The sequence below is a fragment of the Eublepharis macularius genome, chromosome 1 (assembly GCF_028583425.1).
Source record: "Eublepharis macularius isolate TG4126 chromosome 1, MPM_Emac_v1.0, whole genome shotgun sequence".
Classification (NCBI taxonomy): Eukaryota; Metazoa; Chordata; class Lepidosauria; order Squamata; family Eublepharidae; genus Eublepharis; species Eublepharis macularius.
Window position 1 is genome coordinate 253,989,590 of NC_072790.1, and position 18,334 is coordinate 254,007,923.

The window sequence follows — 18,334 nt, forward strand, 5'->3', positions numbered from 1 at the left end:
AGCTCTGTGTTCAGGGGCAGCGTATTTCTCAGGGCCGGATCCTGAGGCCGGGCCTGTTCTCCAGCCGAACCACTGAAGCAACTGCTAACGGAGGCACAACAAGGAGGCCAGTGGTGCCTGCTGGGACTCCACCTGGCCTCCTTTCCTGGGCTCACACCTGGTCCGTGCTGGCCTACGCCCAGGGAGGGGTGGGTGTTGCCGCTCGGCTACGTCTCAAGGAGTGCAGCTTTGGCTTATTTTCTGTTGGTTGGTTAGAAGTACAGACCTCGGGAGCTTCCTCTGCCTGCCACCCGTCCCCGTCTCCTCTGGCTGATAAACGTTTTCCGCCTCTGCTGTATGAACCTCGGAGCAGGAACCTGAGTGAGAGCTAAGCTACAAGTGACGCCTGACACAGGTTGGACACTTGTCAGCTTCCCTCAAGTTTTGATGGGAAATACAGGCGTCCTGGTCTTGCAGCTTTAATGGAGAGCCAAACTGCAAAACCAGGACGCCTCCATTTGCCATCAAAACTTGAGGGAAGCTGACAAGTGTCCCACCTGTGTCAGGCGTCACTTGTAGCTTGGCTCTGAGTATCCCAACTCTGACTTACAAGCAAGAGAGAGCAAACAGGAGGGGAACCTTTACAGAGGCAGGGGCTTGGCTCCAGCGCCCAAACCGCCGCCACACAGCAGCCCCCCACAAGAGCATCCGAAGAACTGTCCCCTCATGCCACGTGGATCCTCCTTCAGGCCTCCTTCAGGGCCTGGGCCTGCCCCCCTCCCCCAGGGGGTGGTGAGGCTGTTCTGTGGAAGCTGCAGGCCGGAGGGGCTTGAATCGTGGCCCTCTGCGGACTTAGAAAGCACAGATGTGAATCGTTTGCAAGGCCTTTTGCTGACAAATAGGGCAGCCATTTACCTGGGGGGGGCGAAACTCCCACTCCCATTGGCAGCCGCAAGCAGGTACAACTGCCCACGGTGTCATGACGTCGTTTCTGGCCACATAACAGGTTACAGAGCTGAAAATAATGCCACAATGTCGTGGGAAGCTGTTCCGGCTAGTCTTCCTCCTTGCCCCCCCCCCCCCAGTATCCCAGCTAATGACCGGCAACCGGATTGACAACACTGGCCACATCCTCTGCGGCTGGCAGGGCTCCCAGGCACCCACCAGTGGCAGGCAGGCAATCTCCCAGGAATCCCTGCCCCTTCCACTACAGACCAGCTTGGCTCCTCATCCCGCCAAGTTTCCGTAACGCGGCCTCTTAGGTCACTGTTCCCTTCCAGAATGAAGACCTCAAGTTCCTCTTGTTTGTTTCCCAAGCTCTGTGCGTTTGTGTAGAGATATCGGAACCCACGGTTTACGTGCACGGAGCGCTTCGTTTTTGTCCTTGCCTGCCAATTAATGGGCCTCTGCACATGTGCCCCTCCCCGCTCATCATTATGGCTCTGATCACCGCTAATTGCTGTCATAGGCGTTTGGGCTTTTTCGTCTACCTCCCTGATGGGATTTAGTTTAAAGCCTTGCTTATCTGGTTTGCAAGGCTCCTGCCAAACACATTTCCCCCTACCCTCCTGAGGTGCAAACCGTCTCCGGACAGAAGCGCTTCATCTCAACAGCGTAGTCCATGGTCCAATTTATATACCACCCTTCAGGACAACTAACAACCACTCAGAGCAGTTTACAAAGTGGTAAACCACTCTGAGCCCCCTGTGAGGTGAATGAGGCTGAGAGAGCTCTGAAAGAGCTCTGACTGACCCAAGGTCACCCAGCTGGCTTTAGGCAGAGGAGTGGGGAATCAAACCCGTTTCTCTAATCTGGAGACGCAGGTTTGATTCCCTGCTCCTCCACTTGAAGCCAGCTGGGTGATCTTGGGTGATTCACAGCTTCTAGGAGCTCTCTCAGCCCTACCTACCTCACAGGGTGTTTGTTGTTGTGAGGATAATAATAACATACTTTGTAAACTGCTCTGAGTGGGTGTTGAGTCGTCCTGAAGGGCAGCATATAGATCAAATGTTGTTGTTGTTGTTGTTGTTGTTGTTATTCAAATTTCACACAACACAATAAAGATCACATGTTATCATTGATTGGTCTTGCTAAGCTGATACAAGTTTCTGCCAGAGACCTAAGTATCAGCCAGGTATTGGTGTAAAATGTACGCTGTTCCAAGTAACACCGTCTTTTGCAGTTCTGTAAGTGTTATAACAGAAAGCTGCAGTTTTTCCGTATAAGTTACGAAGTTTTTTGAAATAGTTCCCAGTGCCCCGATGACAATGGGGACTACTGTCGTATTCTTCATCCATAGTCGGGTGGTTTCTATTGCCAGATCTGTCTATTTAATCATTTTTTCTTGTTCTTTTTCTTTGACTCTGGCATCTCCCAGAATTGCAATGTCAATTATCCAGACTTTTCGATTTTTTTCCACAACTGTTATGTCTGGTGTATTGTGTTCAAGGTGCCGATCAGTTTGTATTCTAAAATCCCACAAGATCTTGACTTGATCATTTTCTAGCACTTTTTCCACCTGATGTTCCCATGAATTCTTTGATACTGGCAGACTATACTTTTTACTCAGTGGCCAATGAATCAGCTTTGTGACCCTGTCATGTCTAGCTTTGTAGTCCGTCTGTGCAATTTTGCTGCATTCACAAATAAGGTGGGACACAGTTTCATCTTTTTCCTGGCAAAGTTGACATTTTGGATTTTCACTGATTTTCTGAATTTTGGCTTTCATAACATTCGTTTGCAATGCTTGTTCTTGTGCTGCGAAGATCAGACCTTCAGTTTCTTTCTTGATTGTACCCATCTTCAACCATGCCCAAGTTAGGCTGTTGTCACTTTTTCCTTCAATATTTTTTAGATGTTGCCCCTGTAAGGGTTTGTCCTTCCAGCCATTTAATCTCTTCTCAAACAGTTTCTTCTTGTATTCAGCCTTTGTTTCGGCTGTTTTTAATATGTCCTCTGTTTTCACAGCCTGAAGTAATTTTTCTGTACTTCTACTGATGTAATCATTCAGGCCTCTCTTTTCTTCTTCCACTACCTGATGTACTTGATGTTGTCGTTGTTGTTATTCTCCAGATTAGAGTCTTCCTCCTCTTAACCACTACACCAAACTGGGGTAGCCAGTTGTATATTTCCAGGAGCCTTCTCTCTCTTCCTGGGCTGCTGCCATCCAGAGGAAGAAGTCAACGGGGCAAGAAGCCTCTGCAGGCCCCCCCTCCATGAATCTAATCCCCCTTTAAGGCCATCTACGATCACGGCCATCACTCTGTCCACGTGCCGTGAATCCAACACTTTAATTTTCCCGCTGTGTAAAGTGTTTCCTTTCGTCTGTCCTGAATCTCCTGCCCATCATCTTCATTGGAAGTCCCTGAGTTCTCCTATTTTGCGAGAGGGAGAAAAAGTTCTTTGTCCAGTCTACCTACCCCCTGCTACATTTTATACATCTCTATCCTGTCCCGTGGCGCAGAGTGGTAAGCCGCAGTATCGCAGCCCAAGCTCTGCTCACAGCCTGAGTTCGATCCTGGCAGAAGCCAGGTGGGTTCAGGTAGCCGGCTCAAGGTTGACTCAGCCTTCCATCCTTCTGAGGTCGGTAAAATGAGCACCCAGTTTCCTGGGGGTAAAGTGTAGATGACTGGGGAAGGCAATGGCAAACCACCCCTTAAAAAAAAAAGTCTGCCAAGAAAACGTTGTGATGCGACGTCCCCCCATGGGTCAGTAATGACTCGGTGCTTGCACAGAGGACTGCCTTTACCTTTTACCTATCCTGTCCCCCAGTCCTCAGTCGTCTCTTTTCTCAACTGAGAAGTCCCAGACTCTTCAGCCTTTCCTCGTAGCAAAAGAGCTCCAACTTCCTCATCACCTTGGTTGCCCTCCTCTGAACTTTTCCCAGCTCTGCAATGTCCTTGTCGAGATGCAGCAACCAGAACAGTGCGCGATATTCCAAATGAGGCTGCACCATAGATCTGTGCAAGAGCGTTATAATATTGGCCATTTTATTTTCAGTCCCTTTCTTTAAAATCCCCGGCACAGTTTGCCCTTTTCACTGCTGCAGCTCAATGGGTTGGCACTTCTTCAAGCTATCCACTGCAACCCCCAGGCCTCTTTCCCTCTCACTCTCAGCAAGTTCAGGCCCCATTAGCATCTACTCGAAGTTGGGGGGGGGGGTTGTTCCCGTGTGCATCACCTTGCACTCGCCGACATTCGTTTGCCACTTTGCTGCCTGCTCAACCAATTTGTGGAGATCCTCCTGGAGCCCTTCACAGTCAGCCTTGGTTTTCACCGTCCTGAATAGTTCTGCGTCATCTGCAAACTTGGCCACTGCGCTACACCAGTGCCATTAAACAGCCCCAGCCCCAGTACCGATCGTTGCCCCACTGCTCACCTCTCTCCATCGTGAAAACTGTCCGTTGATTCTTACTCTCTGCTTCCCGTCCTTTAACTCCTTAAGAGGACCTGGCCTCGTATCCCATGAATGCGAAGCTCGCTGAGGAGTCTTTTGTGAGGTCAAAAGCCTTTTCGAAGTCCACGCAGCTACCAGCGTGTCCTCATCCACATGTGAGTTAACCTGCTGAAAGAACTCCCAGAGGTTGGTGGGGCAGGGCTGCCCTTTGGCAGAAGGCAGGCTGATTTCCCTTCACAGGATTTGTTTATATGCCTAATAATTCTCTCTTTAATAGTAGTTTCTACTCGTTTACCTGAAGCAGAGGTTAGGCTAACTGCCCTGTTATTTCCTGGATTCCCTCCGGACCCCTTTGTATAAATGGGGATGACATTTACTCCTCTCCAGTCTTCTGGTACAGCAGCTGATTTTAGCGACAAGTTACAGAGACGGGTTAGTAGAGCAACAGTCTCACATCTGAGCACCCTGTCAGGCCTTGGGTGCATCAGGACCTGCAGGCGTGGTGCTTTTTAATTTCCCCAAAGGTCTCAGACTTCGTCTCAGTTTGACGCAGTTCTTCAGACTTCCTTTCTGGAAATCACGGCTGTGGCGTGGGCACATCCCCCACACTTTCCACAGTGAACCCAAAGAAGTCGTTGAGTTTCTCTGCCATCTCCCCGTCTTCTTTTATCCCTTGGTCATGCAAAGACCCAACTGCTTCTCTGGCTGGTTTGCTATGGATATATTTAAAGAAATGTTTATTGTCTGAATTGATGTTTTTAGCAATCTGCTTCTCGGATTTTCTTTTTGCATGCCAAATTACTAACTTACACTTCTTTTGACAAGCCCTGTGCTCACTTCTGTTCACTTCATCAGGGCACACCTTCCACTTTGGAACAGAAGCCTTTGCGCATTTCATGGCTTCCTTGACTTGAGTCATTAGCCATGCAGCCATCCATTTGGATTTGGCAGTGCCTTTCCTAACCTGGAGAATGCATTCTCTCTGGTGGTTTTAAATAGCTTCCAAGTATCCCATAAGGATTGGAAGATGGGTGGATGGGAAGCTAAATATGAGCCCTCAGTGTGATGCAGCAGCAAAAAGGGTGAATGCAATCTTGGGGCGTATCAACAAAGGCATAACATCCAGATCACAGGATGTCATTGGCCCACTATGTGTTGGTCAGGCCCCACCTGGACTATTGTGTGCAGTTCTGGAGGCCTCACTTCAAAAAGGATGTGGACAAAATCGAGAGGGTGCAGAGGAGAGCAACGAGGATGATCAGGGGTCTGGAGACTGAGCCCTACGAGGAAAGGCTGAGGGACCTGGGTATGTTCAGATTGTAGAAAAGGAGGTGGAGGGCAGGCATGATTGCTCTCTTGAAGTATTTAAAAGGCTGTCACTTAGAGAAGGGACGAGAGCTGTTCCTGTTGGCAACAGAGGATAGGACTCGAGACAATAGGGTTAAACTACAGGAGGGAAGGTCTCGGCTGGACATGAGGAAAAACTTCTTCACATTAAGAGTGATCCAGGAGTGGAATCGGCTGCCTGGGGGTGTGGTGGGTTCCCCCTCTTTGGCCGTCTTCAGGGAGCAGCTGGAGGAATCTCTGTTGGGGGTGCTTTAGGCTGTTCCTGCACTGGGCAGGGGGTTGGACTAGATGCTCTTTAAGGACCCTTCCACCTTTAGGATTCTGTTTCTATGATTTGACTCTCTTGTGTTTCCTTTTCAGCTTCCTTTGAACTATTCCCCTCATTTTCATCAAGTTCCTTCTTTTGAAATCAAACCTTACTGCTTTGAATTTTAGGGGTAACTTTCCATTGACAAGAACGCTGAACTTAATAGCATGGCGGTCAATGCTCTCAACGGGTGGAACATCGTCCATATTTCTCACCAGGTGTTAAGTTGGCTCAGAACCAAGCCCAAGATCCATTACCCTTCTGGCTGGCTCTGTGACCAGCCGTTCAAGTGCAGCCACTAATGATGACCGCATCCCATTGATTTCCCTCGTTCTATCATGTTTCTGAGACGGCCACGGCACCTAAATTGTCCTGAAGCACCACACTCCATCCCTCCATCCCGCTCAGAGGCTTCCAGCCACGGCATGCAGATACCTCCAGCAGGGGGTTGGCCTAGATGGTCTGTATGGCCCCTTCCAACTCCATGATTCTATGATTCTCTTAGCCTTTCCCTCCCCAGCAGCGCTCCCCTCCCTCAGCCCCTCGGCCCCCGCACACGGCCCTCTTTTGCCGTCCCGCTCACACTCCCAAGTTCTGTTGGGTTCCTCCCTATAGACCATGGACTGTAGTCCTGTGTTCCTACTGAGCAGTTTCTGCATCACTTAATGTGTCATGTTAAATTGCGCATGCTTTGTTCCAACGTTGTCTTTAGCTCTGTATTGACTTCTGCCCATATTCAAATTTCTGCCATCCATACCGCATCGCAGTGCTTTTTAAATGTTTGAGCGTATTGACCTACACTGTGTAATCTCCCTTGAGTCTCAGTGAGGAAAATGGACTATATAATGTAAATAAATGAATAGACAGACGGATAGATATTACCCCGAGCTTTTACCCTACCATCCTTTTGGTCTGGCTTGTCTCAGGCCCTGTTGGCTCTTCCCCTGGAAAACGTTGTCCTCCTGCAGTTAAGGAAGCCTCACTCCAGGTTTTCCAAAACTTGTTGTGATCTGATTTTTTGTTGCATTTTATCCTCAAAGTGTGTGACACCTTTGAAAAAGCCTATTGGCCTTCAGAAGCCAAAGCGGGTTGAAGAGGGCATAGGAAAGGGACCTAAGAAAGGACAGAGCTGGCGAAGCAGACGCAGCGGGCAGAAGCTGCTCCTGCCCCCCCCGTGCCAACCTGCTTTTCCAACAGCGAGGCTGGGCCCTTGAGCACCTCCAAGCTTTGAACCTACTCAGAAAAAGCCAACTCCGCTCTGCCAGTCCCCGTCGAAGCCCAGCTGCCCCAACCAGCACCAGCTCCGTCTTGTCCGGAATCAGCTTCAGCAGGCTCCACCTTGGCCCACCTGACCGTGGGCTCCAAGCAGCGGCATGTTGATGGCCCCCAACCTGGAGGCTCTGGGCCGTCTCCCACAGCTATCTCAGCTGAAGCGGACGGGTGAGGGGGTGGGACCTGCCTCGCCCCACAGGTCCAATCCCGCCCCGTGGATTCTGCTCCTCCAGTGGAACTTGTGTGTGTCCAATTAGAGAGAGAAGGCCGAAGCTGCCAAGGGGCTGCTCCCTTCACACCAGTTCCGTATTCCAGTTACGGAAGCTTATTCCACATTATAGGAATGGAGAAAGCGGGGGCGTGAACCCATGCCCAGAGGCTCCAGGTCTGCTCCTCATCCCTCCTGGTTCTCATAGCTCTCCGGGTCAACCCACCAGGGAGTCTCATTTGACTGGGGAGGGAGACGGACCCAATGCCTGTATAGGGGTTTGAATGCTCAGCTCTGGTTGGTGGCTCAGAAAGGCAAAGAGTTCCAGCCCTGGCACTGCGTACAGCCGTCTGGGAAACCCTGCTGGAACGGAGGCTTCAAGAGCAACAGGGCTGGTGATGCCCTGGGGGGGGGGAGGGAGGGAGTGGTCAGCCCTCTGTGGCTCCTTGATGCTGCCAGATGTGCGCTTGGATCCCCGTGGGGTGAGCCCCCTGCTGTGCCTTTTGAAGGTTGGCTATTGCCAGTGGATGGATCCCACCCCCTGCGCAGCCCCGGGCAGGGGCTGAGTTCCAAGTGACCCCTCCCCAGTTTGGCAGACCCTGCAGTGGGGCCTGTCCGGCTGGACTCGATCACCCTTTGGCTCTGGATCCTGCAACAGTGAAAGAGTCCAGGGGTTTTGCACCCACACCTGCTGGCCTCAGTTCTGGAGACCTGCCTGTTGCTCTCAGGCAAGTTGTAGCCAGCCCGGCAGCCAACAGCCAAGACCAGTACGGACAAACTGGCAAAACTGTTAACTGCCAGGCAACTATTACTGCCCCCCCCCCCCCGACTGGTAAGGCATCTTGGCATATGGTGGGGAACAGCGAAATATGAAAAAAGAAACCCCTGGCCAGGGCTTCTCTTACCCGGGGGAGGGGGGCTGCCCACCAGTCCTCTGCACGGCTAAAGGGAAACTTCCCCAAGGAAGTCACAAGCCCATCTGTGCGGAGGGCGGGGTATAAATCCAATCAAATAAAAATAAATAAAATGATGATGAAAGGAAGGGGGGGCCCCGTTGCAGGTCACGCACCCCACCTTCCTGCTGGGTTGTGCAAAGTTGGGGGGAGCCGTTCGTGTCCGAGGCAAAGGCAGGCATCCGTCGAGCAGGGCCTTGCTGCGAGGCTGATGGGAAATACCATTTCGTTCTTCTGCTCCTAGCAGTGTGTATATTTCTCAGCTGGATTTATTAGGAAAGAAATCAAATTACACTTTATTGCCAACCCCTGTGCAAAAGCGGAGTGATTAAACGGCAGAGCTGATCTGCAGCGGGTAATGGAGGCAGCAGGGGCCGGGGCCTGCTTGGCGGCAGCCTCCGATTAGCAGCCAGCACTTGCTTGTGTTTCTCTTCAACCTTGGCCAAGCAGCTGCCCCTGCCCGACTTGGGTGGCAGGACTTTGCCAGCTGGCTGCCAGTGCTTTGCCCAGCGACCTGCTAAGGCATGGCGGCTCACTCCAGGCCCAAGGCTGCTCCCTGCCCTGGCTTCAGAAGCTGAGCTGAAGGAGCCCACTCAAGGCCATGAGGCAGAGGCAGGTGGCTGAGGGGTGTGGAGGGCACCCGTGGCTCAGGCCAGGCCTCCTACCCCCTTGTGGGTGCCTCCCAGGCCTCTTCAGCAAGGGGCCCTGCATACCCACCCTGCTGAAGTTAGCGGGAAGGGGGAGGCCAGGAGGCGGAGTCATGGTAAAGGGAGGACACACCCTGCCTTGGGATTGGTCCTTTCCTGGCGGAGGGGCGTGTCTGTGCAAGCATGGTCCAGCCTGGTTCCCTGGCTCCACTGAAGAGGGCAGCCCAGCTGGAGGGGGCGGCGGCGGCTGTGGCACTCCCTCCTCCTTTGCACCTTCTTCAGCCGGAGCAGAGAAAGCCTAGCGAGTGCGAGAGCTTCTCCCAGCACCGCGGAGGGGCAGTCAGCCCTCCTGGGTGGCTCCCCTGGGAGCAGCGCTGGAAGGGGAGCCAGGAGGGGGCAGGCCAGCAGCGACCCCTCCGGGGAGACTCCTCAGAGGGCCAGGCTGGGCTGCCCAGCTGGATTGCAGAGTCCTGCCTGCAGGGGGTGCGAGCGGCAGGAGCTGGCTGTTGATGGGGCGCTATTGGTGGGGCTCCCCAGCACCGCTTGGGACTGTAGGGGGGAGGCTGGGTGCCAGATCCCAAGCTTCAAAGACAGGGTAGCCCAGGCTGCCGCAGTGCCGCGGACTGGACTCTGTCCTCCTCCTCTGCCAGCCCTCAGGCCGGGTGTCTCCTTTGCTTCTCCGAGGTCTCGCAGCCTCTCTCCTGACGGGCCCCCCAGGCGCCAATATCAACGCAGGGCAAAAACACGTTGCAAAGGAAGCGACGCTGGGGGGGCGGAGGGAGTCCAGAGGCACCCCCCCCCCATCCAGCCTTTCTAAAAGCCGCATCCTCGGCGAGGCCTGCAGGGGGAAATCGGGGAGGCGAGCGGGGGAAGGAGAGCGGGAGCAGGCGGGCGGAGCCCGAGCAGCCAGGAGGAGATTTTCCCCCTTTCATCCGAGAATAAATCAGAATACATCTCGCGTTCTCAGAATATGTTCACCACCCAGAGTGGAAGGCGGGCCTCGGACGAGGGGCTCGGAGGCGCCTGAGCAGGAGGGGAGGCGACGCCGCCAGCCGGGCCCCCCTCTGCCTCCTGCTTGCTGGGCGGGCAGCCACAGGGCCTGCTCTGGCCAAGCCCCTCCAGTGAGCGTGTGGGGCAACCCAAGGGGGGCACCTCAGGGGCCAGCGGCGCAGCAGGTGACCGGCCTTCCCTTCCCGGCCCGCTGCCAGATCCCAGCAAGGCCCTGCTGTGTCGCTGCTGCTACTGGGCTGCGGCTTGGACTCCGCCGGCAGCTGCAGAGGCTGGGGAAGGGGGGGGGGCATGGATGTGCCTCCCTGGGGCGGCACCAGACCGTGCATTGGCCTCGCTTCGCGCTGCTGCCTTGCTCTCTGCCCCACCGTTTCCCCATCTGGTTCTCAGCCAGGGCTCAGCTCCTCCACCCACGGGGCTGCCAGGCCAGGGGGGCTTCCCCCAGTTCAGCTGCCCCTTGCCCCCCACAAGCTTTCTCCCTGGCCGTTCGTTCCCTTTCCTCGTCCTTCCCTCCCAGGCCAGAGGTGCCAGCCCCAGCCCCTGGCAGCTACCCCGCCTGCTTTGCCCTCCTGGCTGGCCGCCTGCCTTTGCCTCAGTGCCGCTGACCGCCCACCCCATCTCTCCGCCCGCCCCCCCCCCCGCCCCCGTCTAGCAGGCTCCCTCCTGCCAACAAAAGCCATTAAGACCAACACCCCCCCCCCCCCGCTCCTTGTTTTCCTGAATTTGCTCCCGAGAGCAGGGAACAAATTACTTGGGCTCATGCATAAATAAGCCAGGCATGCACAGACACAGAGAAATGCGCAACGTTTGTGGAGGAACAAAACCATTAAGCGCGCCGCTTTGCCTGCACACACACGCCTCGCGCCTCGCAAGGCACAAAGCGCCGCCCGGGGAGTGCGCGCGTGCGCGCCTCCCGCCGCTGCTAAACGCTTCGGCGAAATAGGTCAGTGGAGCGCGGCCGGGCGCTGGCAGCCGACGGGGCGGCCGGGGAGGCGGAGGCGGGCGGCTGCCGGCACTGCGGAGCGGGGCAGGCTCTTCCGGGAGCCTTTGCTCTGGCGCAGCACTTTAGCGGTGCAGAATTTACCCCAGCAGAGATGAGACACGGAGGAAAAGAAACTCTGAGCAGATACAGAGTGCCATTACTGGGTAACTAAAAGAGCAGGAGTCCAGGAACACCTGTAAGACTTAACAAATTCAGTGGTAGGGGAGGAGCTGTCCTGACTGAGCCACAGCTCACTTCTCCAGATACAGCTAGAGCCGGAGTCCGTCTGTCCTTATAGCCTGGTGAGTGGTGATTATGACAATAGCAGGCAAATGACAAAAGCCAGTGAATGACAATAGCAGGCGTGATTGGATAGGGTGGGGTATGTAGAGGGGGGGCGGGTGTGGAGAAATCAGCATTGCTGATGAGACAGGAAGCCTAGGTCTCGATTCAGTCCAGGGCGATGCATTGTCTTGAGCTTCCTTATCAGTTGCGATTCGGCAGTCTCTCTAATCTCCCTTTGAAATTCCTCTGCGGGGGAACTGCTACTTTTAGGGCAGCAACTGAATGCCCTCGAAGGTTAAAACGTTCCCCCCGCTGGTTTTTGAATGTTTTGGTTTCTGATGTCCAACTTGCAGACTTTAATTCTTCGTCGAAGGGACTGGCCGGTTTGTCCGGTGTAGGGGGGGGGGGGTGGAAGGACACCCAGTAACTAAAAGTCCTGGCAGCCTGAATGGCCCAGCTCCGTCCCAGCTCTTTGCAACTCCAATGCCAGGCAAAGTCAGCCACAGTCAGTTCTTGGGTGGGAGACCACCGAGACAGACGGGGGAACACTATGCAGCGGGCCGCAATGGCAAGCCACCTCCGTTCGCCTCTTGCCTGGAACGCCCAGGGTAGGGCAGGGCAGGATATGCCAAACTGGCCGGGGAGGAGGAGACCTTTGGAAACCCAAGACCCAGGTGGCTCTCTGGCCAGGCCCCCCTTTCCTCCAAACTTGCCTCTCAGGATAATTTGGGGGCAGGGGGCAATTAATCGTATGGCTCTTATTTGCATACGTTTGTGCGGCACAGAGAAGAGGCATTCTGCTGCCTTCTCATGCGGGAGGGAAAGCTTCTTCTGGTGGGTGGGTGGCCTGGGAGTTTGGTGTAGTGGTTACGAGCCAGTTTGGTGTAGTAGTTAAGAGCATGGGACCAGATTAGAGTCTTCAGCTCTTCAGATTAGCCAGGTTTGATTCCCCACTCCTCCACTTGAAGCCAGCCAGGTGACCGTGGGTCAGTCACAGCTCTCTCAGAGCTCTCTCAGCCCCACCCACCTCACAGAGTGATTGTTGTTGTGGGGATAATAATAACACGCTTTGCAAACTGCTCGAGTGGGCGTTGTCTTGAAGGGCGGTATATAAACTGAATGTTGTTATTAGGCTGTTTCCAGCTATTGCAGAAGTGAAAGCTTAGTTGTGCCTTCGAGAACAGAAAAGGCGTCCCTCATTCAAGGCCCTGGGTGGTTCTTTCTTTTTACTTTGGTCACCCAATTATTTGAGGACACTTCCCAGTTGATCAACGTATGATTTCAACTGATTAACTAATGAATTAAAAGTCGCAGCCCACCAAATATACCCCCCCTTCTTCGGGCAGGCCTTGCAGGGACCAGGTGGCTCACTGGGCCACCTGCGGCCTCTCCCAGCCTATCATTCTGTAGGCCGGCATGGGGCACGGACACGTGGCCGTTCCCCAGCAAACCAGAGAGGAACTTGGGCAGGCAGAAATGGGAGCCGCGTTTCAGGGTGGCACCCAAGGGTGAGACAGCATTCGGGCGGGGGGCTGCAGACGAGCTGGGGCAGCCCTGATCGCAACCACTCCCTGGCGGATGCTGCATGCTGGGGGCGCATCGCCCGAGAGAGGGGGGCAGCTGCGGGGGCCTGCAGAATCTCGCGCACATTCGGCAATCCGTTTCTGGGCAGAACCGCCATGTCCCCACAGTCTCATTTATAGAAAAATAAATACATGGGCATTTTTTTTTACATTTAGGCTTTATATATATAAAAATTAAATATATATAATATATTGTGTTTAAGACTAAAAATATAGTACATAATATTTTTAAAAGAATGAGAAAAAATAAAAAAGGAAGGTACGGAGCGAGGGAAAATTCACAGATTTATGTCTCAAGGTTATTACTGTCGTTTGTTTTTAAAAACACCCAAATACGCCAGCCCAGAGCTGGGCAGAAGGAGGCTGCCTTTGCCTTCCTCGAGGGGGGGGGCAGCCTGCTGCAGAGGGCAGCCCCAGAGGCAGGGCAAAGGCCTCAACGTATTTATTGCTCAACCACCAGTAGATGCTCTTGGGCAGCAAAAGACATACATGCAAGTCCTTGGTAAGGGGGACTGTCCCCCCCCAGCCAGGATTCTCCTCCCCACCGGGCAGCTCCATGACCAGGGGATAAGCAGATGCCTCTGGGCAGCTGGCAGCTCAAACCCCCTTGGCTGGCCCAGGAGAACCCTCCTTTTCCCCAGGTCAGAGTAGACCCACCACCCTTCATTGCAAAGGGTAAGTGGCGGGCATCACCCCAGCGACAGCCACAGCCCAGGGCTAAGCTGAGTGCAGACCAGCCCTTCTTGGGTAGTTAGAAACAACAGTCTTCAGAAGGGCCTCACTCTCTCCTCTCATGAGCAACCAAAGCAGTCCTTGGAACTCCCTGCCACTCAGAGAAATGGGGAGCAGAGGACACTTTGCAGTGGGGAGCTTGCAAAAACAATTTGAAGAAGAAAAATGTGTGTGGGGGGGGAATGCCCCTTGTCTCCCAACTTCTCCTGATCTGCAAACAATCCTGCCCTCTTCCTTAGGCGCTGAGCTTCCCCAAAGAGGCACATGCTCAATTAGCCAGGGCAACGGTTGAGGTGAAGGAGCTGGCACAGTGCCCTCTGGCCCCCGAGATGTTGCACCAGACGGTTGCCAGCCGCATGAGAGAATCCCTGGGAGCCTCCGCTGCCTTGGAGAGTTCCTTTCCCTTCCCCCGTCACACCACCCAAGCCCCCTCAGAGGGCCCAGGGGCACGTCCAGCTTTTGAGGCCCGGAGCCATACTAAACATGAAATGATGGCAGCAGCTCATGCTGGGCATAGAAAGAAGGGGCAAACCTGATCAAATGCCAAAAAATTAACACATTTCAATCTGAGGCCTGGGCCCAATCCCCCCCCTTGCCCCGATGCTGCCTTGTGCCTCCTTGCCACATGTTTGCAGCAACCAAGAAGGCGGCATCGTGGCCGATGCAGTGGCAAGAATGCAACCCTTGCGCTTGCTGGAAAACACCGCTGGATGGTACAGAGAGCGAGCCCCCCTTCTCCAGCTGGCACCCCAGGGGGCAGTTTGGCCCCCCGTGCCAGAAACGTGGCAGGCAAAGGGAGCGGACGGAGCCAGCGTTGGGTGTTCCTTGGAGGCCGCGTGTGCAGAGCCTACGAGGAGTCCTGTGCCAAGAGGGTGCCCTGCTGGGGGCCGGGTGGCGGGGAGGTGCCCTCGTGCCCTTGCCGGGGCAGCAGCAATTTTGCTGGATCCTCTTATTGGTCCAGTCAAGCAAAGAGCTTTAAGGCACAAGAAGTGGACAAAGAGGGAAGCCGCCAATTGGTCCTTTGTGGGTGGCAGGGAGGCGCAGAGGGGAAGAATGAAGTATCATATGTACACATCTCTCAAAAAGAAAACAAACCTTTATCCCAACCATCTGCATTCAAAATGCAACCGATTGGTGGTCAAGGGGTTGCGGGGGGGGGGGGGGAAGAGCCTTTGGACGGCAAGGAAGCAGAGGGGTAGGTTGGAGTCTCTCCCTCTCCCCCCCCCCGTTGCGCCCCCTGGAATGCCTGATGGGGAGGGGGGCAGCCTCCTCAGGGATGGGGTGCACGTGAAAGGGGCAGTGGGCTGCCTTTGGGCTCCCAGGAGTGTGGCTGGGGAGTGGGGTGGGGGGAGCCTGCAGTTCCAGCACAAAAACATTCACGGTGGCACAGCCTGAAAGGAGCGCACCCTCCCCGCCACGGAATGGACTCGCTCCCCAAATGAGCATGGGGGCAAGTGAGAAGAAACCACATGGGCCTGGGGTGGGGAAGGGGGGCCGCCACGGCAGAAAGGCCCCTCCAGGGAAGGGGTGGCACCCCCCACGCCAGAGGTCAGATCGATGACACGGGAGCAGGGGCAAGAAGGAAGAGCCCGCTTCGGGGGCCATCCTGTACAGCATTCAGCGTTCGGAGATGCCTGGCTTACACTTGATCCGGGGAGGGGGGGAATCCCACTTTCTCGTCCTCAGGGATGAGGCCACACCATCTCGGAAGCCAGCGGGGCCAGGGCAGGACCTGAGCAACCCCCCCCCCCCACCGCTCCTTTCCCCTGAACCTTCCCCTGCCGCCCCCCCTCCCACTCTCCCAGCAGTTGGCCAAAGTCCAAAGCGCCGCCCGGCCCCTCGTCTTCCAAACTGCAGCACCTGGGAACAGATGAAATGATGTCTAACGACGCCATGGAACAGACTCTCTTCCTCTTCACACTCTATCCTGGTCCTCTGAATTGGGGGGGGGGAGTTGGGGGGGTGTCCTGCAGCCCTGGACAAGATCCCTCCGTACCTGATTTGTCCAGGACCTGAATTTGGCAGTACCTTGGCTGGAAGGGCCTCACCCGTGACCTGCTTCCAGACTGGGGGGGGGGGGCAGACCGCCTCCCTGCATCCTGACGGAGATGGGGGGAGGGGACAATTGGGCTCTGTAGGGGAATGGGGCAGATCCGGAACAGGGCCCCCGTTTGTGGCCAGGATCTGCCCCACTCCGCCAGCCCTGCGCATGGCCTGGGAGCGTGCTTTCCACCGGCCACCAGGAGGCACTTCTGTGTGTGGGGAGCAGCGTCGGCTGCACAGGCAGTGCCTCCCAAGGGACTCTGCTCTGGGGCCTGAAAAGAAGGCCCCGTGCACAGGGCACACGGCGGCGGCGGCGGCTGCTCAGAAGTCCCTCCACTGTGGCGCAGAGTCCACTGCAAGGCCCCTCCCTCAGGACACCCCCCCCCCCCCGCTAGCTGGACCTACTTCAGCCTTCTGCTTCCTCTGGATCACCCCAGGACAGGAGTTTTGTGGGAAGAGAATGAGACGGAGAAGGCAGAGCCGCGGCTGGGAGTGGAGGGACACCCAGGCTTTGGGCTGCCCCCCTTCTCTCTTCACAGTTTTGCCCCAACAGCTCCTGCCCCCTTAACTGCTCTCTTCCATGCCCACCAAATGGCGGAGGGAGCGGTGCATGCCCAGGTGTCAAGAGGAGCACCCGGGGGGGTGGGGCTTGGGAGAAGCCACGAGCACCCGGTCCTTGGCCATGAGGGCATCCCGTGGGGCACAGCACCTGCCATCCCTCTGGCCTGCAGATGGGCAAGGGGGGCTGGGAAAAGCCCCTGAATATCAGGGGACAGTCATGAGGTACCTGCACCCCCTTCCACGCCCAGCTCTTGAGTCAGACGTGAGTCTGCATTCGCTGCTGGAAACGCTGCCCGTAGTCTGAGGACGTGTACGAAAAGCGCGTGGCTGTGGTGTATTTGCCCAGGGGGTCGTAGGTGTCGTAGGTGGCTCTGTCCAGGGCGGGTGGAGGGGGCTGGGTGTAGCCCAAGCGGTACGTGGCGTAGCCAGCGTTGGGGGGGAAGGCTGTATGCCCTCCGTAAGTCTCGTACGACAACTGGCTGGCTGTCTCGGCTGTAGGGGGGCCTTGGGCGGGGCCCGGGACGGGGTCGCTGCTGTACTCGGAGGCCGGAGCCCGGCTGTAGGTGCTGAGCTGGGCGTAGCCGCTGGAGTGGGAGAGGCGGGAGGACGGGCGGGCGTCATAGCGGGCAGGGCCGGGGTTGCGGTAGTCGGCATAGAGCACGGTGCGGGAAGACGGGCGGTCCTCGTGGGCACGGACATTGTAGTAGCCGTTGGTCGGATCCTGAAAGACAGTTGATCAGGAAGCCAATCAGAACGTGCGGAGGCAATGCACATGTGACAGAGCTGGTGCTGCATACAAAATGCCTCATCCTCGTGGCTGGAGAACCGGCCCTGCGAGCCAAGCAAAGCGCTTGTGCCGGGGGCTGCTTAGCCCAGCTCAGGCAAACTCGGCAGCAATGCCCCTCCGCCCCCTACACCGGACAAACTGGCCAGTCCCTTCAACAAAGAATGAATGGGCACAAGTCTGACATCAGAAAGCAAAACATTCAAAAACCAGCGGGGGAACATTTTAACCTTCCAGGACATTCAGTTGCTGACCTGAAAGTAGCAGTTCTCCTGCAGAGGAATTTCAAAGGGAGATTAGAAAGAGAGACGGCTGAACTGCAACTGATAATGAAGCTCAAGACAATGCATCCCCCTGGACTGAATCGAGACCTAGGCTTCCTGTCTCATCAGCAATGCCGATTTCTCCACACCCACCACCCCTTTGCTTGCCCCACCCTATCCAATCACGCCTGCCTTTGTCATTCGCCGGCTGTTATCATTTGGCATCTGAAATCACTCCAATAAGGACAGATGGACTCACATTCCAGCTGTATCTGAAGAAGGGAGCTGTGGCTCACAAAAGCTCATCCCCTACCACAAATTTTGTTGGTCTTACAGGCGCTGCTGGACTCCTGCTCTTTTCTACTGCTACAGACAGACTAACGCGGCTCCCCATCTCGCTCTGTCTCCTTAGGAACGGACTCCCCGTTGGGGTGCAGGGGGCACTGCCATCCTGAATTCAGCCTGGGAACTGCGCCTGCTCAGAGGAGCCCAAGTTGGCAGTGCTGAGCTGCTGTGGCATCCTGCCTGGCAAAGCCTGACCCGCAGGGTCTTCTATGGGAGCAGCCCAAGGCCACTACCTGGTTGGGTTTGGGCGCAATAGGAATGGTGCTTGGCTGACTGCTTAGCGCCCCTGCCCACCCACCCCGCCTGACTTGGCGCTCTCTCCAGCCCTATCTTTTTGGCAGGCAATTCTCCCCGGTTCAAACAAGGAGGTTCTGGATGCAGAGGGTACCAGACTGGGTGCAGACGCCGACACAGCGGCTTTTACGCACACCAGGGCAGAAGGGCCAGCCGAGGGACCCTGAACTGGGGCAGGCACACCTTGGACTCTGAAGTAACAGTGATCCGTACTTATTGAGATCCTCCTTCTCTCCCCACCCTGACCTGGCTAGCCCTGGCTAGCCTGATTTTGTCAGAGAAGCTAAGCAGGGTTGGCTGTGGTTAGTAATTGGAGGGGAGACCTCCAGCAAAGAGCAGGGTTGC

At 55.6% G+C, this 18,334-nt stretch overlaps 1 protein-coding gene across 2 annotated transcripts in view; it reads right to left on the reverse strand.

The window, feature by feature from the left end:
- Positions 1-13,129: 13,129 nt before the first annotated feature.
- KIRREL1 (kirre like nephrin family adhesion molecule 1) overlaps positions 13,130-18,334 on the reverse strand; it is a 91,848-nt gene continuing 86,643 nt past the window's right edge. For both annotated transcript variants that reach the window (XM_054999078.1, XM_054999068.1), the window contains exon 15: positions 13,130-17,024. In XM_054999078.1, coding sequence (XP_054855053.1) covers positions 16,560-17,024 — 465 coding nt within the window. In that variant the 3' untranslated portion in view covers positions 13,130-16,559. The remainder of the gene's footprint in view (positions 17,025-18,334) is intronic.